The sequence below is a fragment of the Cricetulus griseus genome (assembly GCF_003668045.3).
Source record: "Cricetulus griseus strain 17A/GY chromosome 1 unlocalized genomic scaffold, alternate assembly CriGri-PICRH-1.0 chr1_1, whole genome shotgun sequence".
Taxonomy (NCBI): domain Eukaryota; kingdom Metazoa; phylum Chordata; class Mammalia; order Rodentia; family Cricetidae; genus Cricetulus; species Cricetulus griseus.
Window position 1 is genome coordinate 99,386,437 of NW_023276807.1, and position 19,599 is coordinate 99,406,035.

Genomic DNA, 19,599 nt, shown 5'->3' on the forward strand with positions numbered 1-19,599 from the left:
AGCTGGGCGGGGGGGGGGGGGGGGGGGGGGGGGGGGATGAACAAAGGCCAATCACAAACCCCATGTCCACTTCAGGACATGTCAGGAGGCAGGTGTGGAGGTGCACGCCTGTGTGAGATGGAAACAGGAAGGTCAAGAGTTCCAGCCTAGCCTCAGCTACATAATTTAAAGCCAACCTGGGAAATAACTGTCAAATGACCCTCCTTGTATTGTAGGGGAAACTACCACCTTTAAGTTCAAACAATCTCAAAAGCTGTAGTCCTGAATTACAGTATTTTTGAATACCTTAGATGGCTGGGTGTCAAAAGATAATACTTGGAAGCCAGATAAGAGGTTTAAAAGAATACTTCAGAGGAATCTTCCTCTGCTATCCTCTAGGCAGTGTAATGGTCAAGGAAAAGGCCCAGTGTTGGGTAGCTCTTTAGACACTAATTAGCTGGGGAAAGAGTTCATTGGCAAAAGTGTCCTCCCAAGAATGGTCTATACCAAGTGGAGAAGACATGTCACTGAAGGGAGAAGGGGAGCCCTCATATCCACAGTCACTATAAGCATCCAGCAGGCAGGAAGATGGTTTCAGACAGTGGCTGGATGAAAGCAGGTTTGAGATGCCCGGCTCTGGAATGAAGTCTTCTTCCAAAGGTTCTTTCTTCACTGAGACAATGAATTCAGGGTGATCCTCCTCTGAAGAGCTGAGAGGTGCTTCCTCAATTTTCACTACCACATTAGTTTGACTCTCTGTCTCAGAAGGGATCTCTAAGACTAGAGGCTTGGTGTATACATGGTCAAAGCGAATGAGTTCATTAATGGCTTCCAGCTTGGCTGATGAGGTCCCCACTGACAGAGAAAGGGAGGCTGGTAAGGAACTAGGTCCTGGGTAGACCTCTGGGAGTTCCTCCAGATTGGCAGACTCTGGGGATGGACATTTGAAAAACATGACAGGGTCCAACTTGTCCAGAATGCCCAAAAGGATATCAGACTGCAAGAGGTAAGACAAAAAAAGTTCACTATTAGAATGTGATGGTCTACCAGAAACACTTAGTACTGAGTTCCACAATGTCAGTTAGGCCTTATGCTGTCAGATCGAAGGACACACCCATCAGAACAGCTTCTCCCGACTCCATGACCTAAACCACTGGAAATTAAGAAAGTGACTGCTTACCCCTAACCCTACCAATACTAACTTCTTTCTCCATTTGCCTGGCTAGGCATGTCACACATCATATATATACTACAGAATGAGCCAATCTTACACAGTGCTTTAGTAAGGCAAACAAGCTCTACCTCGGAGTCTGAAGAGTCAACAGTGTCAGAATCCATGGGAAGATGTTCTGGGGAGGTGACAACTGGGCCTGCACCTGCTGCAGAGGTGCACGTAGTCTGAGTGCTGCGGACTCAGCAGACCCGGCCACCGGCCTTACTCCATTTCCCTGGAAGGAAAGACCAAAGTGAGGGAACACTCCAAGGAAATGCACACCAGGCTATGGGAGGTGGCTCAGAGCATAAGCCTGCTTGTTAGGCAAGCATCAATGTAAAATTTGGAGCATGACAGTTGTGCCTGTATAACCCCAACACTGAGGGAGACAGAGACAAGAGGATCACCAGGATTTGCTAGCCACCAGCCTAGCTCCAGATTTAGTAAGATACTCATGTACACAAACACCATGCCTACATAACTCCGCCAGATAAAGTAGTATGTGCCCGTATCTTAACACTTGGAAAGCAGAGACAGAATTATCAGCTAACATACCAAGTTTAAGACCAACCTAGGCCACATGAGGGCTGTCAAAAGTCCAGGAAACAAGCCAATTGTAGTGCCTAAAATCCCAGCACCTATGGCCAGAGGATGAGTCCAAAGCCAACCTGGGTTAATTATATACAGAGACTCTGTCTCAAAACAAGATCAAAATCTCCCAAATCTGACTAGCCCTTACAGTCTCATTCTATTTGATGCCTGCATGGTATAGCTTGCTGGCTACTGGTGTTAGCACTTATTCTGAGAGAGCTATGTAAATTATTAGGATTATTAGGGCTTAGTAACACTTCATTACACACTTGAAGAATGAGTCACTGAAGACTGAACAGGTCTGTTGGAAATGTGGAGAAATTTTCAAGACTGATCAGCTAGGCATGGTGGCACATGTCTAGTTCCATTACTTTGGAGGCAGAGGCCATAAAACTGATACAATTTCAAGACCATCCAAAATTAAGAAATTAAGACCCTGTCTCAAAAGAAGGAAAAGAGAAAAGGAAGGCTTGATAGAGGTTGGGATCACAAATACAATCCGTTCATGTCACAACCAAGTCTCATAAGATTTACCTTGGACTCCGTCTCTGGAGCCTCTTCAGTAGTCAGCACATCCATTCCCAAGCGAGTTCTTAACTCCTGGTTCTCAATTACAAGGCCATGAGTTTTCTCTCTCAAAAGCTGATTTTCTAACAGAAGTTTTTGGTTCTGTAAGAAAATCCAGAAGAGGCTATTAAAACGTGATTTGTTACAGTTGGTTTCCTCATTGAACTGATAAATTCTGTGCATATGCAGTCGTTCATAACTGTTGCAACACTGGTGGCTAATGGTGTAGATCAGTTGGTAAGAGTGCTTGCCCTATTACACATGAAGCCCTGGGTTCAGCCTCCAGCTCTACATAAAACTAGCATGGGTGGCTCATGCCTGTAACACCAGCAATTGGGAGACACCAATGAAACAGATGAAAATATGGTACATGTGCACAGAAGAATGTTACTCGGCTATAAAGAAAATAGAAGTTGGCAGGAAGATGTGTAGATTTGTTAAATATTTTAAGTGAGGTGGCCCAAACAGAACCAAGAGTTTCTTGCATATGTAGACCTTACTGTGTGTGAGAGTGTGAATGCATATGAATGGATGTAAATGTGTGTAAGGCCTTAAAAAACAACTAGAAGTCCAAGAGAAGGTAAAAGGATACTGGGGGTGTAGGGAAAATGGCAGGAAGAATCAATTAACTAAAACACGCTGTTTGAAAATGTCCTAATACTCTGTATGCTGAGTATAAAAACAAAGTGGGAATGGTGGGCTATACCTAACTAACAAAATATTTTTTTTAAACTGCTACTGATATGACCCACATTTCTTCTAAGAACCAGCTGATGATTAAAACTTTTAAAACAATAGCCCTTGCTCAGATTAGATAACAAGAGAACCCTAGAAGGAAGGCAATTCTAGTGAGCCTTTGGCAAGAGCAAGAGTACTGAAGGTTAAGCCAGGATCTATCTGACCTGGCTAATCTCTGAGCAACTTCTATCGATAGTATCTAGCTGTCAGGAGTGAGTCATGTCTGCCTTCACCACCTATCTGCTAAGCTAGTTAAACTTTAAATGGCACTTTAGTTGTATTCTAAAGGGCTGCAGCAGCTTAGAATGGGCAGAGAAGAAAGCATGGCCTTAAATCCCTTTACCTCTTCTTCCAAATCCACCACTTGCTGTTCCAGCTCGCTCATCCGGGCTTTCTTTCGATCTCGGGCAGTCTGCGCTGCTACTCTGTTTTTCAGTTTCCTGAAGGAAGACAGGGCACATAACGAACCGAGTCATCTTCAGCTTTCCTGTATCTTCATTTGTAAATGTGGCCAGCTGGTGCTTTCGCTGACTTTACAGAATAAGACTAAACAGTGGTAAACACATTCTGAGGCTCCTCCTCTCAAAAAGACAAAAACCACAGCTTTTCTGCCCGTGGGCCTTGAAGACTTGCTCGATTCTCTCCCATGTTGCTGTCCACTCGAGTCTTATTTTACCACCGGGCTGACACACATTCCCGTTGCGTCATAAGCATCTTCCCTCCTCCCCCGCGGCTTTCTAGTTCCGATTCTGTCCAACAGGCTCCGTGAAGGCGGCGGGGGCGCTACCAACCGTCCCTCCCCAAGCTCAACTCGGGCTGCCGGAGGATGGTGACTCGGATCCCAGTGTTAAGCTCCCAAGCGGCTGCAACAACAGCCAGAGCGGACCCTGCCATGGGTCCTCCAAGAAGAGCAAGCATTCACAGAGGGCTGAGCGTCAGGTCCCGTCTGACAAGTGTTAGACTCCCCGACACAGACTAAGCAGACCTTCGGAGGGGCTGTCACCTCAGCTCCGTGCCTCCCTCCAGAAATAGGTACTAGAGGCTCATCTACGCCACCCCACAGAGCCCTCCCGACCGCCACACGAGAAAGGGTCCATGCCCGGCCTTGCCGCCCCGCCCGCCGAGCCCACCTCCGCAGCGCCTTCTCCTCCGGGCTCAGGTGCGTGAGGCGCTGCCGCTTGCGAGCCTGTGGCGCCCCGTTCGCCTCGGACCCTGCTGCCCGCGAGCCTGGAACCATGAGTGGCAGCGCCCGGCCGTCCGCGGCGGGCTGGCCCGATAGAAGCAGTACTTTCGGGGCCGCCGTGGCCGCGCTCGGCGACGCTGCCACCACCACCATGGTCAGGAAGTGTCTACGCCAGCGCAGCCACCTCCCCGTGGCCGCTCGCCGCGCCCAGCCTTTCTAGGGTCGTGGCCGTCTGCGATAGGCCCGCTCCGCGTGACGCACGGTTATTCTCAGTGCCTATTGGTCCTACGGGCTAGAGGGCGGGCCCAGCGCGGGAGGGGTGGGTGTCCAGCGTGGCTGCACAGCTGTCCTCCGCCTGGCGAGCTGGGCCTGAGGGCGAGTGGACAGCAGAGAGGGGTTGCTGGAGGCCCGGGTCTTCCACAAACGAGTTCCCACTCCCTGACGCTGGGAATGCCCGGCTTTTCTCGCTAGCCAGACTTCCAGACTGAGTCTCACAGATCTTTACCCCAGCCTGACCACATTGTAATGTCCGGGACCACGTCGGCCCCCAGAGCAGCGGAAAATCGAACCGGTGGCATATCCGGCTTGGAGTTAGCGGACACACACGCGCGCACACAACGCGCGCACACAACGCGCGCACGCACGCGCTCACGCGCGCGCGCACACACACACACACCTGAGTTAGCGGGCACACGCGCGCGCGCGTACACCACACACACACACACACACACCACGCGCGCGCGCGCACACCACACACACACACACACACACACACACCTGGAGAAATTTTGCAAAATAAGTCTTTAGGAAATCAGATAATTTCAGTAACTAAATGTAGTCGGGCATGGTGATGCTCACCCGTAGTCTCAGCTCTTTGTTTCCAGTTTGAGGACAGCCTGAGCTACATAGGGAGGCCTAGGCTAGCCAGAGCTATTTAAAAGAAGAAGAAAAGGAGGAGGAGGAGGAGGAGGAGGAGGAGGAGGAGGAGGGGGGGAGAAGGAGGGGGAGGAGGAGGGGAAGGAAGGAAGGAAGGAAGGAAGGAAGGAAGGAAGGAAGGAAGGTAGGTGTTTTTTAAAAGAAAACACCAGAACACTGTAGTAAGGGGTTGATAAATAATGTCTGCATAGTGGGAATACATGTAGTTTCATTTTGTTTGTATATCTAAACTCCCTGGTATAAGCTTATATCATCATGGTTATCTTTGTTTTGCAGTGCTAGAGCCTGAACCCAGAACCTAGTGTTCTACACTCAACTATTCCTTCAGCCCACTTTATCTATGAAATTAGAGATATCACTGAACTGTGTCTCCAGCCTTGACAGTATTTCTTTCGTTGGAGAGTGAGGGGAGATAGGTTGCAGAGGATGTTAGGTGTCCTCCTATGTTGCTTTCAGCCTTATTCTCTCTAGATAGTGTTATCCGCTGTGCTTAAAGCTTGCCCTGAGGTCTATGCTGGCTAGCCACCAAGCCTCCATGATCTGTCTTTGCTCTCCAATACTGGTGTCACAAGCAGGCTCAGCCATGCCAGACTTTTCACCTGAGTGCTGGGATTTGAACCCTCAGTCTTCATCCTTGTGCAGCATTCATACCCACCGAGCCATCTGTCCAGTCCCTACATTAGTGTCATTTTTTATGAGAAAATAAAATGTTCTATGTAAAAACAGAGTTAGGCTTTACCCTTGGCCTGTGGGAAAGTCAGTCAGAGGGCTAGAACTTTTCTTCCTTCCTTCCTTCCTTTTTTTTTTTTTTTTTTTTTTTTTTCACTTTTAGACCAGTAGTGTCACCCAAGCCAGGTGGCTATCACTCAAGGAAGACAGCCAGGTTCTTGTGGAAGAGGAGTTACCAGGCAGCAGCAAGAGAGCAAGTCAGACTCAAGATTATTAAACAGATGCATCTCACTTTCTAGAAGCAACGGCAAGTGTTAAGTTCCCTGGATCACAAAACAAACCCTTGGCCAGTAGACACTGCTTCCTGCTCGGTGCCTGGGATGCCTCTGGTTCTAGGGGTGCAAAGATGAGGAGAATTGGTAGTCGGCAACTGGAAAGTGTGCCAAACCTCAGAGTTCTAAGGAAAGGTTCAGGGGTGTGAAGTCTGATTAGCTCTTCCAAACAATGTGCTCCTCCAGGGAGAAGTAAAAGCAAGGTCTCTTCCATCCACCCTTTAATGCAGTTCCTCATGTTGTGACCCCAACCATACAATTATTTCATTGTTACTTCATAACTGTAATTTTGCTGCTGTTATGAATCATAATATAAATAGCTGATATGCAGGATATCTGATAGTCGACCCTTGTGAAAGTGTCATTTGACACTCCCCACCCCCACACACACACAGGGGTCATGGTCCACAGGTTGAGAATCATTGCTTTAAAAAAATAAAATAAAATAAAAACAGTGTTTGTTATTCGTGCAATTGGGCTGTGAGTCCCTTTTCTCTGCCCATACTGATGAGGAAAAACCAAAGACCGTTCCTTTAAACAGGCAGGTCCAGTTCAGGGTCTGCACCTGTGGGTTTGTAGAAGCCTTTCTGAAGCACAAGAAACCTGCATCTCTTGGGCTGTGAGCTGCTGGGTCCTAAAAAGCCTTCTCACTGCTGCCTGTAGGCTCTTTCCAGAGCAGCCTTTGGAGCTCCTTTGGTAGAAATCAATATGAAAGGACCTTGTAAACCTGTGAAAGGCTCTGAGGAAAGTCGTGTAACTATGGCATATACTCCTCTATTTCTTAGGATTTGTTAACACCAAAAGAATGTCTGGTACCAGGCTAGAAATCCCAGAGGAACATTGAAACTCAAAGCATTGGGAGTTAAAGAGATGACTTCATCAGTCAAGGCCCTTGATCCTGAAAGGTGACAATCTGAGTGGATCCCTGGAAACCACATAAAGGTGGAAGGAGAGAAGCAACTCCACAAAGTTGACCTCCAACACACAAGTTGTCACATACCTGCCTAGTCACATCACATGTCCACACACACAAATACACTGGTAATGCTGGTGAATAAAAACCATTTGGCATAAAAAGAAAACGCAGGATTGGGGATGTAGTTCAGTGGTAGAGCATTTGCTTAGCAATCATGGAACCCAGCATTCACTTCCTAACACTGCCAGGAAAAAAATAAATAAATAACTGAAAGAAAGAGCAGGGGAGGGAAGGAGGAAGAAATGAGAGAAATAAAAGGAATGTGAAGGATCCCTTCCGGGCAAAGTGAGTGATTCTGTGGGTGGACAAAGTACAAGATGTAGGGCAGAGGAGAAAATTCCGTAGCTGTATTTTGGTCTTGGTTAATGGGGGAGAAGTGAAATGTTGATTTTCACTCCCTCAGATATTTTTCAGGGCTTTTTATCTTTCTGGCAAACATTTCAGGTCATACTGAGAACAGTAACTTGACTCACTGCAGACTGTTGTTCATGAAATCTTCAACAGTTAAGTGCAAATACTTGAATGGTTTCATATCCTCTGTGCAAGATTAGCTAGATAACTCTTGCATAAGAGACCATTAATGTTTTAAAGCATCCACAAGACACAACTGATTCAAAGTAGATAAACTACAAAGTCCCCAGTCTTGTGACACACAAGAAGCAGTGGTGACCAGTAAAACATGGAGTCAAAAGACAAGTCACAGGGAAGGCTGGAGGTGGGGTCAATTATCTGAAACTTGACAAGTCACAGAGCACTTGAAATATGGCTGCTCTGAGGACACGTCCCTACACCCTGGGAAGTAGTTAATACCACCAAACTGTAGGTTTAGAGATGTTGAAATGCTGAATTGTCTATGTATCTTACTGCAATTAAAAAAACAAATCAGAGCCAGGTGGTGACCCACACCTATAACTCTAGCACTCAGGAGACAGAGGCAGGCAGATGTAAGTTCCAGGCCAGCCTGGTCTACATAGTGAGTTCCAAGACAACCAAGGATGATACACAAAGAAACTCTCATGAAAAAACCAACAAATCTAAAAACTGTGTAGGCTAGGTGGGGGATGTAGTTCAGTAGGAGCAGTGATTATCCACCAGGCACCACGCCCTGGGCTCCTGCCTCATTTGGGGGAAAGGTTAATCCCAGGCACTATTTACATAAATGAATGTGTTGTTTATAATTTTATCCTTTTCTTGATACTTCACCATTTAATGCAGTGCTTTTTGAACAAGGTTGCAATAAGGTGGCATGGCTACTGTAGAAACTGAGACTGGAAGACCCCTTGCTCCAAGAACTCCAGGCTAACCTGAACCACACAGAGAGCCTGTTTCTAAAACTAAACAAAACCAAGGGTGGTGTACCCTCTGTCCAGAGCCAAGTGTGCTGCAGGTAAGCTCTCCCTAAGAGTCAGGTGCCTGGAAGAATGAAGCCTCTGAAACAATTCCTCCCACTCTCTAACAGAGCCAGTTCAAACACCCTGCTGAGGGAAGACCTCTTCAGCCCTGCTTCTCTCTGAGGAGCAGCATTCTAAGGCAGACACACAGAGTGTCACTGTTGGTGATGGAGTAGAGAAAGCAGCCCACCTCAGTACTGGGACTACTCCTTCTCCATCACTTGCACTTCTGTCAACTCAGTGCGGCTAATGGAAGACAAAGTGAAATTGGCAGCTTGGTTGGTGGATCATTTTGTGGTTCAGCTTCCACTGAAAAAGGCATTCAGAGGACACTACCATGTCATGATCTTCAAAGCTTGACAAGGTTTGGATCTCCCAAGTGCTTGCATTCCAGGCACAAGTCACCAATCCTGGCTGGGAGCCCCTTCTTGATGTGTGGAGTTCATATAATTATTTTTAATTTAATGTTTAAATTTACAATTTTTTAATTTTTTTTATTTTGTAGATTTTATTTATTTGAGACAACGTCTCACTATGTAGCCCAGACTGTTCTGAAACTGGCCATGTAGACCTGCCTGGCCTTGAACTTACAAAAATCCTTCTGTCTCTGCCTCCCAAATGTTGAAATTAAGATCCCCACTCTCAGCTGTTACTTTATTTTATGGGTGTGTAACACAAATAAATAAATGACCCAGAGACTGATATTGGGGTTCAAGCTGAAGTTCAGAAAAGCAAAGCAGCCAGCCACTAGCTCTTACTTCACCTCACACTGAAAGGAGATCCTGGCTCCACCAAACCTCCAGCTACTGCCTCTCCTCAGCATGGCTGGAGAATCCTGAGACTTTCATGTCTTCTTCTCCTCAATGTGTCTGGAGAATGAATGCCTCCTACTCAATACTGAAGACCCTGATTCTATCTTTTATATCCCTCTGGTGCTGGGATTAAAGGTTTGTTCCTGGCTTCTATGGCTTGTGGCTGACTTTGCTTTCTGAATCCTCAGGCAAGCTTTAATAATCATAATGTATCACATGTGTGTGAAAGTTTGGCCTGCTTATATGTATGTGCATATATGTGACGCTAAGGAAGCCAGAGGAGGGCATCGTATCCCCTAGAGTCACAGGCGGTTGAGAGCAGTCATGTATGTGTTGGAAACTGAACGTCCCATGAAGACTCGGAAGTGCGTTTAACCACTGAACCATCTTTCCAGACCTAACTCAATGCATTCTTTTTTACCTGTTCCTGTAACTCTCTCACCCCTGTACTGGGATGAGATCCAGGGTCTTACACATACTTAGCGGTTGTTAAACTACTGAGCCATAACTCCTGCTGTCGCCATCATTTATTGACCATTTTGATATGTTTAAATATATTTGGGGTTTATTTTGGGTTTGGTTTTTTTTGTTTGTTTGCTTGCTTTTTAATACAGGGTTTCTTTGTGTAGCCCTGGCTGTCCTGGAAATCACTCTGTAGACCAGGCTGGCCTTGAGCTCACAGAGATCCACCTGCCTCTGCCTCCCTAGTGCTGGGACTAAAGGTGTGTGCCACCACCGCCTGGCTATTTGGTTTTTTTCTAAATTTTTTTTAATTTTGATTATTTATCTATATGGGTGTTTTGTCTGCATGTATGTCTATGCACTACATGTGTTCCTGCTGCCTTGCAAGACCAGAAGAATACAACAGGTCCCCTGGAACAAGAGTTAGAGACAGCCGTAAACCAGGAATTGGATCAAGGTCATCTGCTAGAGCAGCCAGTGCTCTCACTCATTGAACTGTCTCCCCAGCCCACAGGGCTGTTCTCAGCCCAGATCTAGTCTTATAATCAGCCATTGTACAAGCACTGGGAATGGAACATAGGGCTTTGCACATCCCAGATACACTGTCTGCTACTGAGCTACACCTGAGCCCAAAAAAACTTCCCTTCCTTCCTACCATTTTAATTTCATATTTTATTATTTAATGCTTATGGGTGTTTTTCCTGCATGCATATCTGTACAGCATATGTGTATGTCTGGTGACTGCAGAAGCTAAAAGGGAGTGTCAAGTCCCCTAGAACTTGAGTCACAGATGGCTGTGAGCAGCCATGTGGATGCTGGGAAGTGAACTTGGGTCCTCTGCAACTACAGAGGTCTCTCAACCACTGGGCCATCTCTCCAGGCCCTTTTGTTGTCTTTATGAGACAAGATTTTGCTATGTAACTCAGGCTGGCCTGGAGCTCAATATGTAGCATAGGCTGGCCTCAAACCTGTGCCAATTCTCATGCCTCGGCCTCTCCCTCACCAGGATCATAGACATGCACCACCATACCCTGTTTTGGTTTGGTTTTTTTGTCTGTTTTTCTTTTTGGCAGTGCTGGGTATTACACCTCTGGCGTTTAACAGAGAATTGCCCTCACACTCCAATGCCTTAGGGATGCTATAAAATATGTATGTTTTTCTTGTTAAAAAAAATTGGAGGGCTGGAGAGATACCTTAGCCATGAAAGGCTAGGCTCACAACCAAAAATATAAGAAAAAAATGGAGACTGTTATTTAGTGACAAAGATCTAGCACTAAGTGCGCTTGTTGTTGCTAGAGTTTATTGTTTCTTTTTATTGTTTATTTTATTTATTCATTTATTTGACAGTGCTAGTGGAATGCCCTTGTTTTTACATTTTCTAAGTAGACAAATTAAAAAACAAATGCACATGTACTGTCTGTATGCCAACAGATATAACAAGGTGTCAATGTAGATAGCTAAATTTACTTCTGTATTGATCAGCAGTAGATATTTAAAAACTCTGGGTTTGATAGCTGGGCATTGGTGATGAACACCTTTAATCCCAGCACTTGGAAGGCAAAGGCAGGTGGATCTCTGTGAGTTCGAGGCCAGCCTGGTATCCAGAGCGAGTTCCAGGACAGGCTCCAAAGCTACACAGAGAAACTCTGTCGGGGGGGGGGGGGGGGGGGACTCTGGGTTTGCTCCAATAACTCAATTCTAACCCAATATCAAAAGTTAGATTTTTTTTTTTTTTGAGACAGTGTCTTCCCATGTAGCTTTGGCTGTCCTGAATTCACAGAGATCTGCCTGCCTCTGCCTCCCAAGTGCTGGGAATTAAAGGTGTGTGCCACTATGACAGGCTCAAAAAGTAAATTCTTACCTTCTCTCCTTTCATGTCCTTTTTTTGAAAGATTTTATTTTTTATTTTCAGTTATGTTTATGTGTTTGGGAACAAACATGCACATGTTGGTGCCCTAGAGGCCAGAGGCTTAGGATCCCCTGGAGCTGGAGTTACAGGCAGCTGTAAGCTGCCAGACCTGGTGCTGGGGACCAAACTCTGCAAATGCATGCTCTTAACTATGAGCCATCTCTCCATCTCTCCCACCCTTTCACACTCTTAACCCTGCTCTCCAACAATGAGGCCACAGCCTTCAAGCTCAGTGTGGTGGCTTGAGCCAGTTATCTCAGAGACTGGGAGACCAAGGCAGGAAAAATATGAGTGCAAAGGCTGCCTGGGGACTGAGGGGAGGGGGGATCCTGTTAGGAGGGAGGGAGGAAGAAAGCTCTCATTAACCTTAATGTCCTTTCTTGCTAAATAAATTCTCATGTTTGTACATGTATGTAATATATTATCAAGAGAAAGTTCAATCTTCAGTCTCAGAAGGTGTGAACACACACACACACACACACACACACACACACACACACACACACACACACGTTTAGATTACAGATACCACTGTGACCAGACTTAGCAAACCCTTAGCCCTCTGAGCCTCAGTCCGTAAATCTTCAGCTATATTAAATGGATAATGAAGTCTCATTTACCATCTACAGTACGCACATTTCATTGAACAGGTTTAAAAGAATAATAAATGAAGTTTTAATTGTTTTTAAATTTTATTCATTTAAATTGGGGTGGGTGAAGCATGCCACAACTGCATGCAGAGGCCAGAGGAAAACATGTGACCACTGATTCCTTTCATGATGCAGAGTCCAGGGACGGAACTCAGGTCCTCAGACTTGGAGGCTAGTGCTTTTACCCACTGAGCTATGTCACTGGTGTTAGTTACTTGGGTAGTTAGTTAGTTAGTTAGTTAGTTAGTTAGTTAGTTAGTTAGTTACTAAAGCATAAACCCAGGACAGTGTGCATACTAAACGCATGCTCTACCACTGACTTACATCTGCAGCCCCGAAGTTTTATATTAAGATATCACTGTGCTGGAGACATGGCTCACTGTGAAGAGTACTTGGTGCTCTTGCAGAGAAGATCAAGTGGTTTACAACTCCCTAAAGCTGCAGCTTCCGAAGGTCTGAGCTTCTTCCGGCTTCCCTGAGCACCCATGTGCATACTCACACACCAACACACAGATATACATAAATAACAATAAAACATGCTCCTTTTTTATAGAGTTAAATGTGTGTGGATTTTTGCTTGCTTGTATGTATGTGTACCACATTTGTGCCAAGAAGAGGATGTCAGAACCCCTGGAACTGGAATTACAGATGGCTGTGAGCTGCTGTGTGTTGCTGGCACTGAACGCATGTCCTCTGCAAGAGCAGCAAGGGCCCTGAGTCTGATATTCAGTGAGATGGGGTAGTGAGAGCTCAGTAGGAAGAGGGCTAATTTAACAGGTTTAGTTGGTTCAATTCTTAGTCCCACATAAACTGCCCCAGGTGGCACATGCCTGTAAATCCTAGCACCTAGAAGGTGGAAACTGGAAGATTAAACATTCAAGGTCATCCTCAAATATATAGTAAGTTTGAGACCAGTCTTAAGCTACATAAGACTATGTCTCAAAAAAAAAAAAAAAGAAAGAAAGAAAGAAAGAAAAGAAAAAGAAAAAGGGAGAGAGGGAGAAAGAGGAAGAAGAGCAGGATGAGGGCCAAGAGGAGGAGGAAAACACCTGCTATTTTGAGCCAGAGAATGTACACTGTCCTCAGCATGATCAAGTTCTGGCTTGGATCCAGGCACTTTCAATTTCTTTTTTATTCAAAAAATTTATTCAAAAAAATGAAATAGCATTCTTTGCTAATATTTACATTTATGACAAGGCATTTTACTTATCAAATTAAAAATCTATAGGGGTGTTAAAGAAAATGTGCCCCAGGCTATTTGTTAAAGATATCCAAACAGAGTTTATTCACTCTCCATGAAGGGGTTGAGACAGATTCTGAAGCTGGGAAGAGAGACTGGGTCCAACGCCAAACCCAGCATGGCCAAGTGGGGCTTTTCAGCTCAAGCAGCAGGGTGGAAGCCAGAGAATGGAAAATTACTAAGAGGAAACTTCAAAGGTGAAGGAGATCCTGGCTAAACCAACCTAACAGGATGTGTGCAGGCAGGCCAGGTGGCTAGCAGTGACCGGTGGGGGTGGGGAGAAACCTGGAAACAGAACCGACCTGGACAGACTGTATGGAACAAGGAACGTGACAATGAAGGGAGAGGAGCTGATGGCAAGATGAGCAAGATATTCAAGTCACAGGTTCCAGATAAAGTGACAGTCAAGTGTTCTTGATGAAACTAGACTTAATAAGACCTAGAGGAGGGGCTGCACCCCGACTCAAATGTGGCTAAGCAAAGGATCTTTGTCAGGGATATATAGCATTGTTTTAGTGACTATGAGAACCAAAACATTTGAGATCACTGTACTAGAAAAGCAGAAGCCAAACACTATGAGAAAGAAAGATAACAGAAATGAAAGAATGAGACACCGGAAGACAAAGAACAACAAAAAATATTACACAAAATAGAGATAAAAGGGAAGGCAGGGCAAGGGTGTATCTAAAGGGAAGAGGGCCTGGGCTCCATTCCCGGCACCACAAAAAAATAAAAAGTAATAATAAAAAAAGAATAACCACAAGAAATGAATAACTAGAAACATGAGATAAATTGGTAAACATAAATTCAAATATGTAAATATTTTAAAATAAAATGTGAGGGCTGGAGCTATGGCTCAGTGGTTAAGAGCACTGGCTGCTCTTCGAGTCCCTGGGTTTGATTCCCAGCACCCACATGGCAGCTCACACCTTTCAGGGGATTTGAGGCCATCTTCTGTCCTCCACCGGTACCAGGCACACCAGTAGTGCACAGACATACATGAGGACAAAAAATTCATACATATAAAACAAAAATATAAATAACAAAAAGTAAACAAATATAAATAATCTGGTATGGTGGCACATGCCTACAGTCCTAGCAATCAGGAGTTAGAGGCAGGAAGATCAGGAGTTCAAGTCCATCCTTGCCTATGTTATGACTTCAAAGCCAGTCTGGGCTATATGAGACCCTATGTTAAAAAAACAAAACAAAACAGGATGAGTGAGATGGCTTAGTAGATAAAGGTGATTGCCATGCATTTCTGATGACTCCAGTTTGATCCTTGGAATCCACAGTAAAAGAAGAGAACTGGCTCCACAAAGTTGCCCTCTGACCTCTACAAGTGAAACAGATGCACTCCACCACACACATACACACACACATACACAAATAATAAATAAAACATTAGAAGAGTAATAAAAAGTGGGTGAATTATAGTTTCTTCGTAGAAGAGAGTTTATTATATATCATATATAATTATATACCCGGGCGTTGGTGGAGCACGCCTTTAATCCCAGCACTCGGGAGGCAGAGGCAGGCGGATATCTGCGAGTTTGAGGCCAGACTAGTCTACATAGTGAGTTCCAGGAAGCCAGGACTGTTATGTAGAGAAACCTTGTCTCAGAAAACCAAATAATAATAATAATAATAATAATAATAATAATAATAATAATAATGATAATAATATAGCAGCACCTATTGCCACTAGGCATCCTGTAAGACCAAGTTTTGGGGGAAAGGAGTTTTGTTTTGAAATGACAGCTTGCTGTATTGCTTAGGCTGCTGTCACAGACTTCTGCCTCAGCCTCCTAAGAAGTTGGGACCGCAGGCTTGCAACTCCACACCCAGCAGGGAATTAATAGTTTTGGGTGATTACCTCATCATCATCTTCGTGGTGCTTGGGCACATGCTAAGCACAGACTCAACCACCAAGCTCCACTCTAGCCCTTTGGACAACGACTAAACTGCCAGATTTCCTAAAAGGCTCTTCCTTCTCCTTTCCTTTCTCTCATTCATTCATTTCTTTGAAACTCATGGTTTCAACAGCCTCAAGTTGACAATCCTTTTGCCTCTGCCTCCCAGGGCTGGGATTTCAGCATGCTCCACCCTGCCCAGCCTAAATATACTCTAAATGACAGAACATCCTTTAAATCATTCTGAGAGACTGGTGCCTAATACCATTCTCATGAAGGCAGAATTCAGCCTCAGACTGGCTCATCACGGACACAAAATGCTGGATATGCTCACTCTATGGCTCACTGACAGCGTACTCAGCAGAGTGTCTACTCTACTGTTCTGTCTTAAGTCAAATCTACTTTGATCAAGGAGCCTATTTGAAAACACTCAAGTTCCAGATTCTAGTGAAACTGAAGACAGCTAGCTGAGTAGTACAGTTTGAGCCGATGTATCAGGGGAAGTTCTGAGGCAGGATTCCAGGAAGACGATTCCAGGAAGTTTATTCAGTGGCAAGGACTTTACCCGGAGCCTTTCACCTTTTGCCTTTTGGCTTTACCGCCTTTCCTTTTCACCTGCCTGGAATGTTGACCTAGTTGCATACATTGAGACAGTTAAGCAGCCGTTTTGCAAGTATGAGAAAAGAAGGTTCATGCATGTTAAAGATGTGAGAGGGAGCCTGGCTGCCTCATGGCTTCTTAGCATGGTCGTCTACCAAGGACTGGGCACTCCCACATCCATGGTTATGTAAGAACTGTAAAAACCAGCGCAGCTGGGTTCTTGCGACATTTCATGAAACAGTCCTTGTTTTTCACAGTGCCCGGTGATGGCTTCTCTGAACACTGTCTTTGTTGTTCTCCTGGGTGGGTTACCAGCACTGTGATGAACTAACCTGAGCAGCAGGGCATCTGGAAGTAGGCGGCCCTGACACAGTAGTCTGTTTTCTGATACCAGGAAAGGAATGAGTCACTTAGCTGGAGTCACTCTCATGTGTGAGAAGAAAGAAGAGATAATCACGTTAGGACTGATGACTTTTCCCTTTCGTCCCTGTCCCACCTGCAGCCCTGTCAAGATACCTGTGTGTGTGTGTGTGTGTGTGTGTGTGTGTGTGTGTGTGTGTGTATGTGTGTGTGTGTGTTGTTGTTGTTGTTGTTGTTGTGTATGTGTGTAATTTTGTGTGTGTGGTGTTGTGTATGTGTAGTGGTGTGTGTGTGTGTGTGTGGTGTGGTATGTTTGTGGTGTTGTGTGTTAGTGGTGGTGTATGTGTATAGTATTGTGTGTGCGGTATTGTGTGTGGGTTTGTGTGTATATAGTGGTGTGTGTAGTGTGTTTGTGGTAGTGTATGTGTATGTGTGTGTAGCATTGTGTGTGCGTATATGGGGTGTGTGTGTGGTGGTGTGTGTGTGTGTGAATGGTATAGTGTGTATGGTATTATATGGTGTTGTATGTATGGTGGTTATGTGTGTGTGGTGTACATATGTTGTGTGTGTGGTGTGTGTTGTGTTGTGTGTGTGTATGTGGTATGTGTGTGGTTGTGTGTTGTGTGATTACACGTGTAGATACACTCAAGCATGTGTGTACAGGAGTATATATTGGAAGGCCTGGGGCTGACATCTGGTCTATACTACACTACACTAAGCACTGACCCTGTCTCAGAAAAAAAAAAGGTAAGTAAAATGTATTAGCTTGAGTTTTTTATTTTCTCTTATCTTCAAGAATATTTTTCTTTAAAAAAATATATCACATTTATTTGTTTAGTTGTGTGTGTGCTGGCCAGCAGGCTTTCACACCTATGCCTGGTGCGAGTGTAGAGGTCTGAAGACAACCTGCAGGAATCAGTTTTCTCCTTCCACCATGTAGGTCCAGGAATTTAAACTCAGATCATCATCAGACTTGGTGGCCAGCACCTTTACCCACGGAGCCATCTTGATAGCCCAAGATTTTTTTTTTTTTTTTTAATGAACTTGCAACATAACTGGCTTTATGAGGTAGACTAATGAGGAATGCTAATATGGTGGAACTCAAAGTAAGGGACATTCTGGCCCTGAGTAAGCACACTTGCACGTTCATTTGCTGTTTACAGCATTCGTGTTTGATGTCTTAGGGAAGCATGCACTATCTCTGCAGGCAATCTTGGTTTAGCCCTTGACTCTCTGCCATTGGGAAAGACAAGCCAGATTCCAAGGCAAACCGTTTCTTCTTCTTCTTCTTCTTCTTCTTCTTCTTCTTCTTCTTCTTCTTCTTCTTCTTCTTCTTCTTCTTCTTCTCCTCCTTTTCCTTAAACTACCTATCTTTCCAGCCTGCTTCATTTTATTTCACTTTTTTTTTCTTTGCAGGGCTGGAGATAGAAGCCAGGATCTCTCCCAAGCCAGGCAAGTACTCTACCACTGACCTACCCTCCTGGTGTGTCAGACAATGTCCATCCGTGAACCATTTGACCTTCTTGGAGATGCTGTGTGTGTGGGCAGGAAGTCCCCCAGTCATAGTGGTAAATGTTTCCTTCGAGTCTGTGACCATGGCCTCTTTCTGGGAAAGAGTTGCATTACTTCCTGAAGGTCACTTGTGTTTTAGAGGTTCCAAGAAATTCAGCCCTCCTTTGGGAGGTGGGGTTTTGCAGAATGCTAGAGTTGGTTTGCCTAGTCATTTGTACAGCGGTTGGGAGGGCAGTCAAAGGCAAAGATGGTGTCACATGCCTGCCACTCACAGCCACCTATAGCAGAGAATAACTCCAGATTTGATTTTATCTTTTTTTTAAATCACAAGGGACAATACTTGTCCCTAAAGTATTCTGGACTTTGAGGTTCAAAAGCATCAAGGGAAACCAGTTTTATCTTGCTTGAAAGACATTTAACTATTATGGGCCTCCTTCATCACTGAGAAGAAATAAAATCACTCCATTGGAATTGAAATTTCTTAATCCTTTTATTTTGATATCATTTAAAGTTTACCCCAAAAGGGACTAGAGAGATGGTTCAGTGGCTAAGAGCACTGTTGCCCTTGTGGAGAACCCAGGTTGGATTTCTAGCAACCACATGGAAGTTCACAGCCATCTACCTGTAACACAAACACACACACACACACACACACACACACACACACACACACACACGCACGCACGCACGCACGCACGCACGCACGCACGCACACACACATGCAGAGTAATTCCAAGAGTGGTGGCACACACCTTAAATCCCAGCACTCAAAGGTAGATGGATCTCTGAGTTCAAGGCCAGCTGGTCTATATGGCGAATTCCAGAGAACCTATCTCTGGAGAAATCAAGCTGGTACAGATCTAGAAGCTTCATCCCCATGGCTAGCTTTCATAGCACTGGAAGGTGCTGGACATGTTTCTAGAGAAGAAATCACCAATCTTATGCAGCTGGGAACCCTGCAAACTGCAATAATGACCAGCCTGGCAAGCCATGCTGGCTGATGAAATGTTACAAGAGTAACTGACCACTTTCTGATGGAATTTAAGATCCACTCCACAAGAAGGAAGCTGTGCCTGGCACTGATATTGGGACCAAGAGCCTGTGGCTACAGAGATCACAGGCCCTAGGGGAGAACCTACCATCATTATTCTGTTAAACTGACATAGCACATAGTAAATTGACTCATCCTTATACCATAGGTTAGTGCATATCTCAGCCTTCATCAGAGAAGCTTCTTTTTGCAATCTTTGTCTATTACACAAAGAACCACAACTGGTTCATGTGCAGAGAACAAGAGACTGAAGAGTCCTAAATGGAACATCTATATGATGCCCAGTCCTCCCAAGGCTCAGAGATCATCATGGAAGGGTGGAAAGACTGTAAGAGCCAGAGGCAGTGCATGACTACAAGGGCATAGCAGGGCAATTGCATATGAGCTCACTACAGCTGTGACTACATTCATGAGACCAAGACATTCAAAATCCCAGCCATGAGTGATAAAGTGGACATGAAGTCCCACCTCCAGCTGAGGAGCTATTGGCAATTAATGACTACTGGGAGAGGGAG

At 45.0% G+C, this 19,599-nt stretch overlaps 1 protein-coding gene across 2 annotated transcripts; it reads right to left on the minus strand.

Annotated features, from left to right (window-relative positions):
* Window positions 1-421: 421 nt before the first annotated feature.
* On the minus strand, window positions 422-4,424 carry Xbp1 (X-box binding protein 1). Of its 2 annotated transcripts, NM_001244049.1 has the most exon segments (6): window positions 422-976; window positions 1,282-1,362; window positions 1,389-1,427; window positions 2,318-2,452; window positions 3,432-3,528; window positions 4,219-4,424. In NM_001244049.1, coding segments are annotated over 6 exon segments (1,113 nt in total).
* Window positions 4,425-19,599: the final 15,175 nt, after the last annotated feature.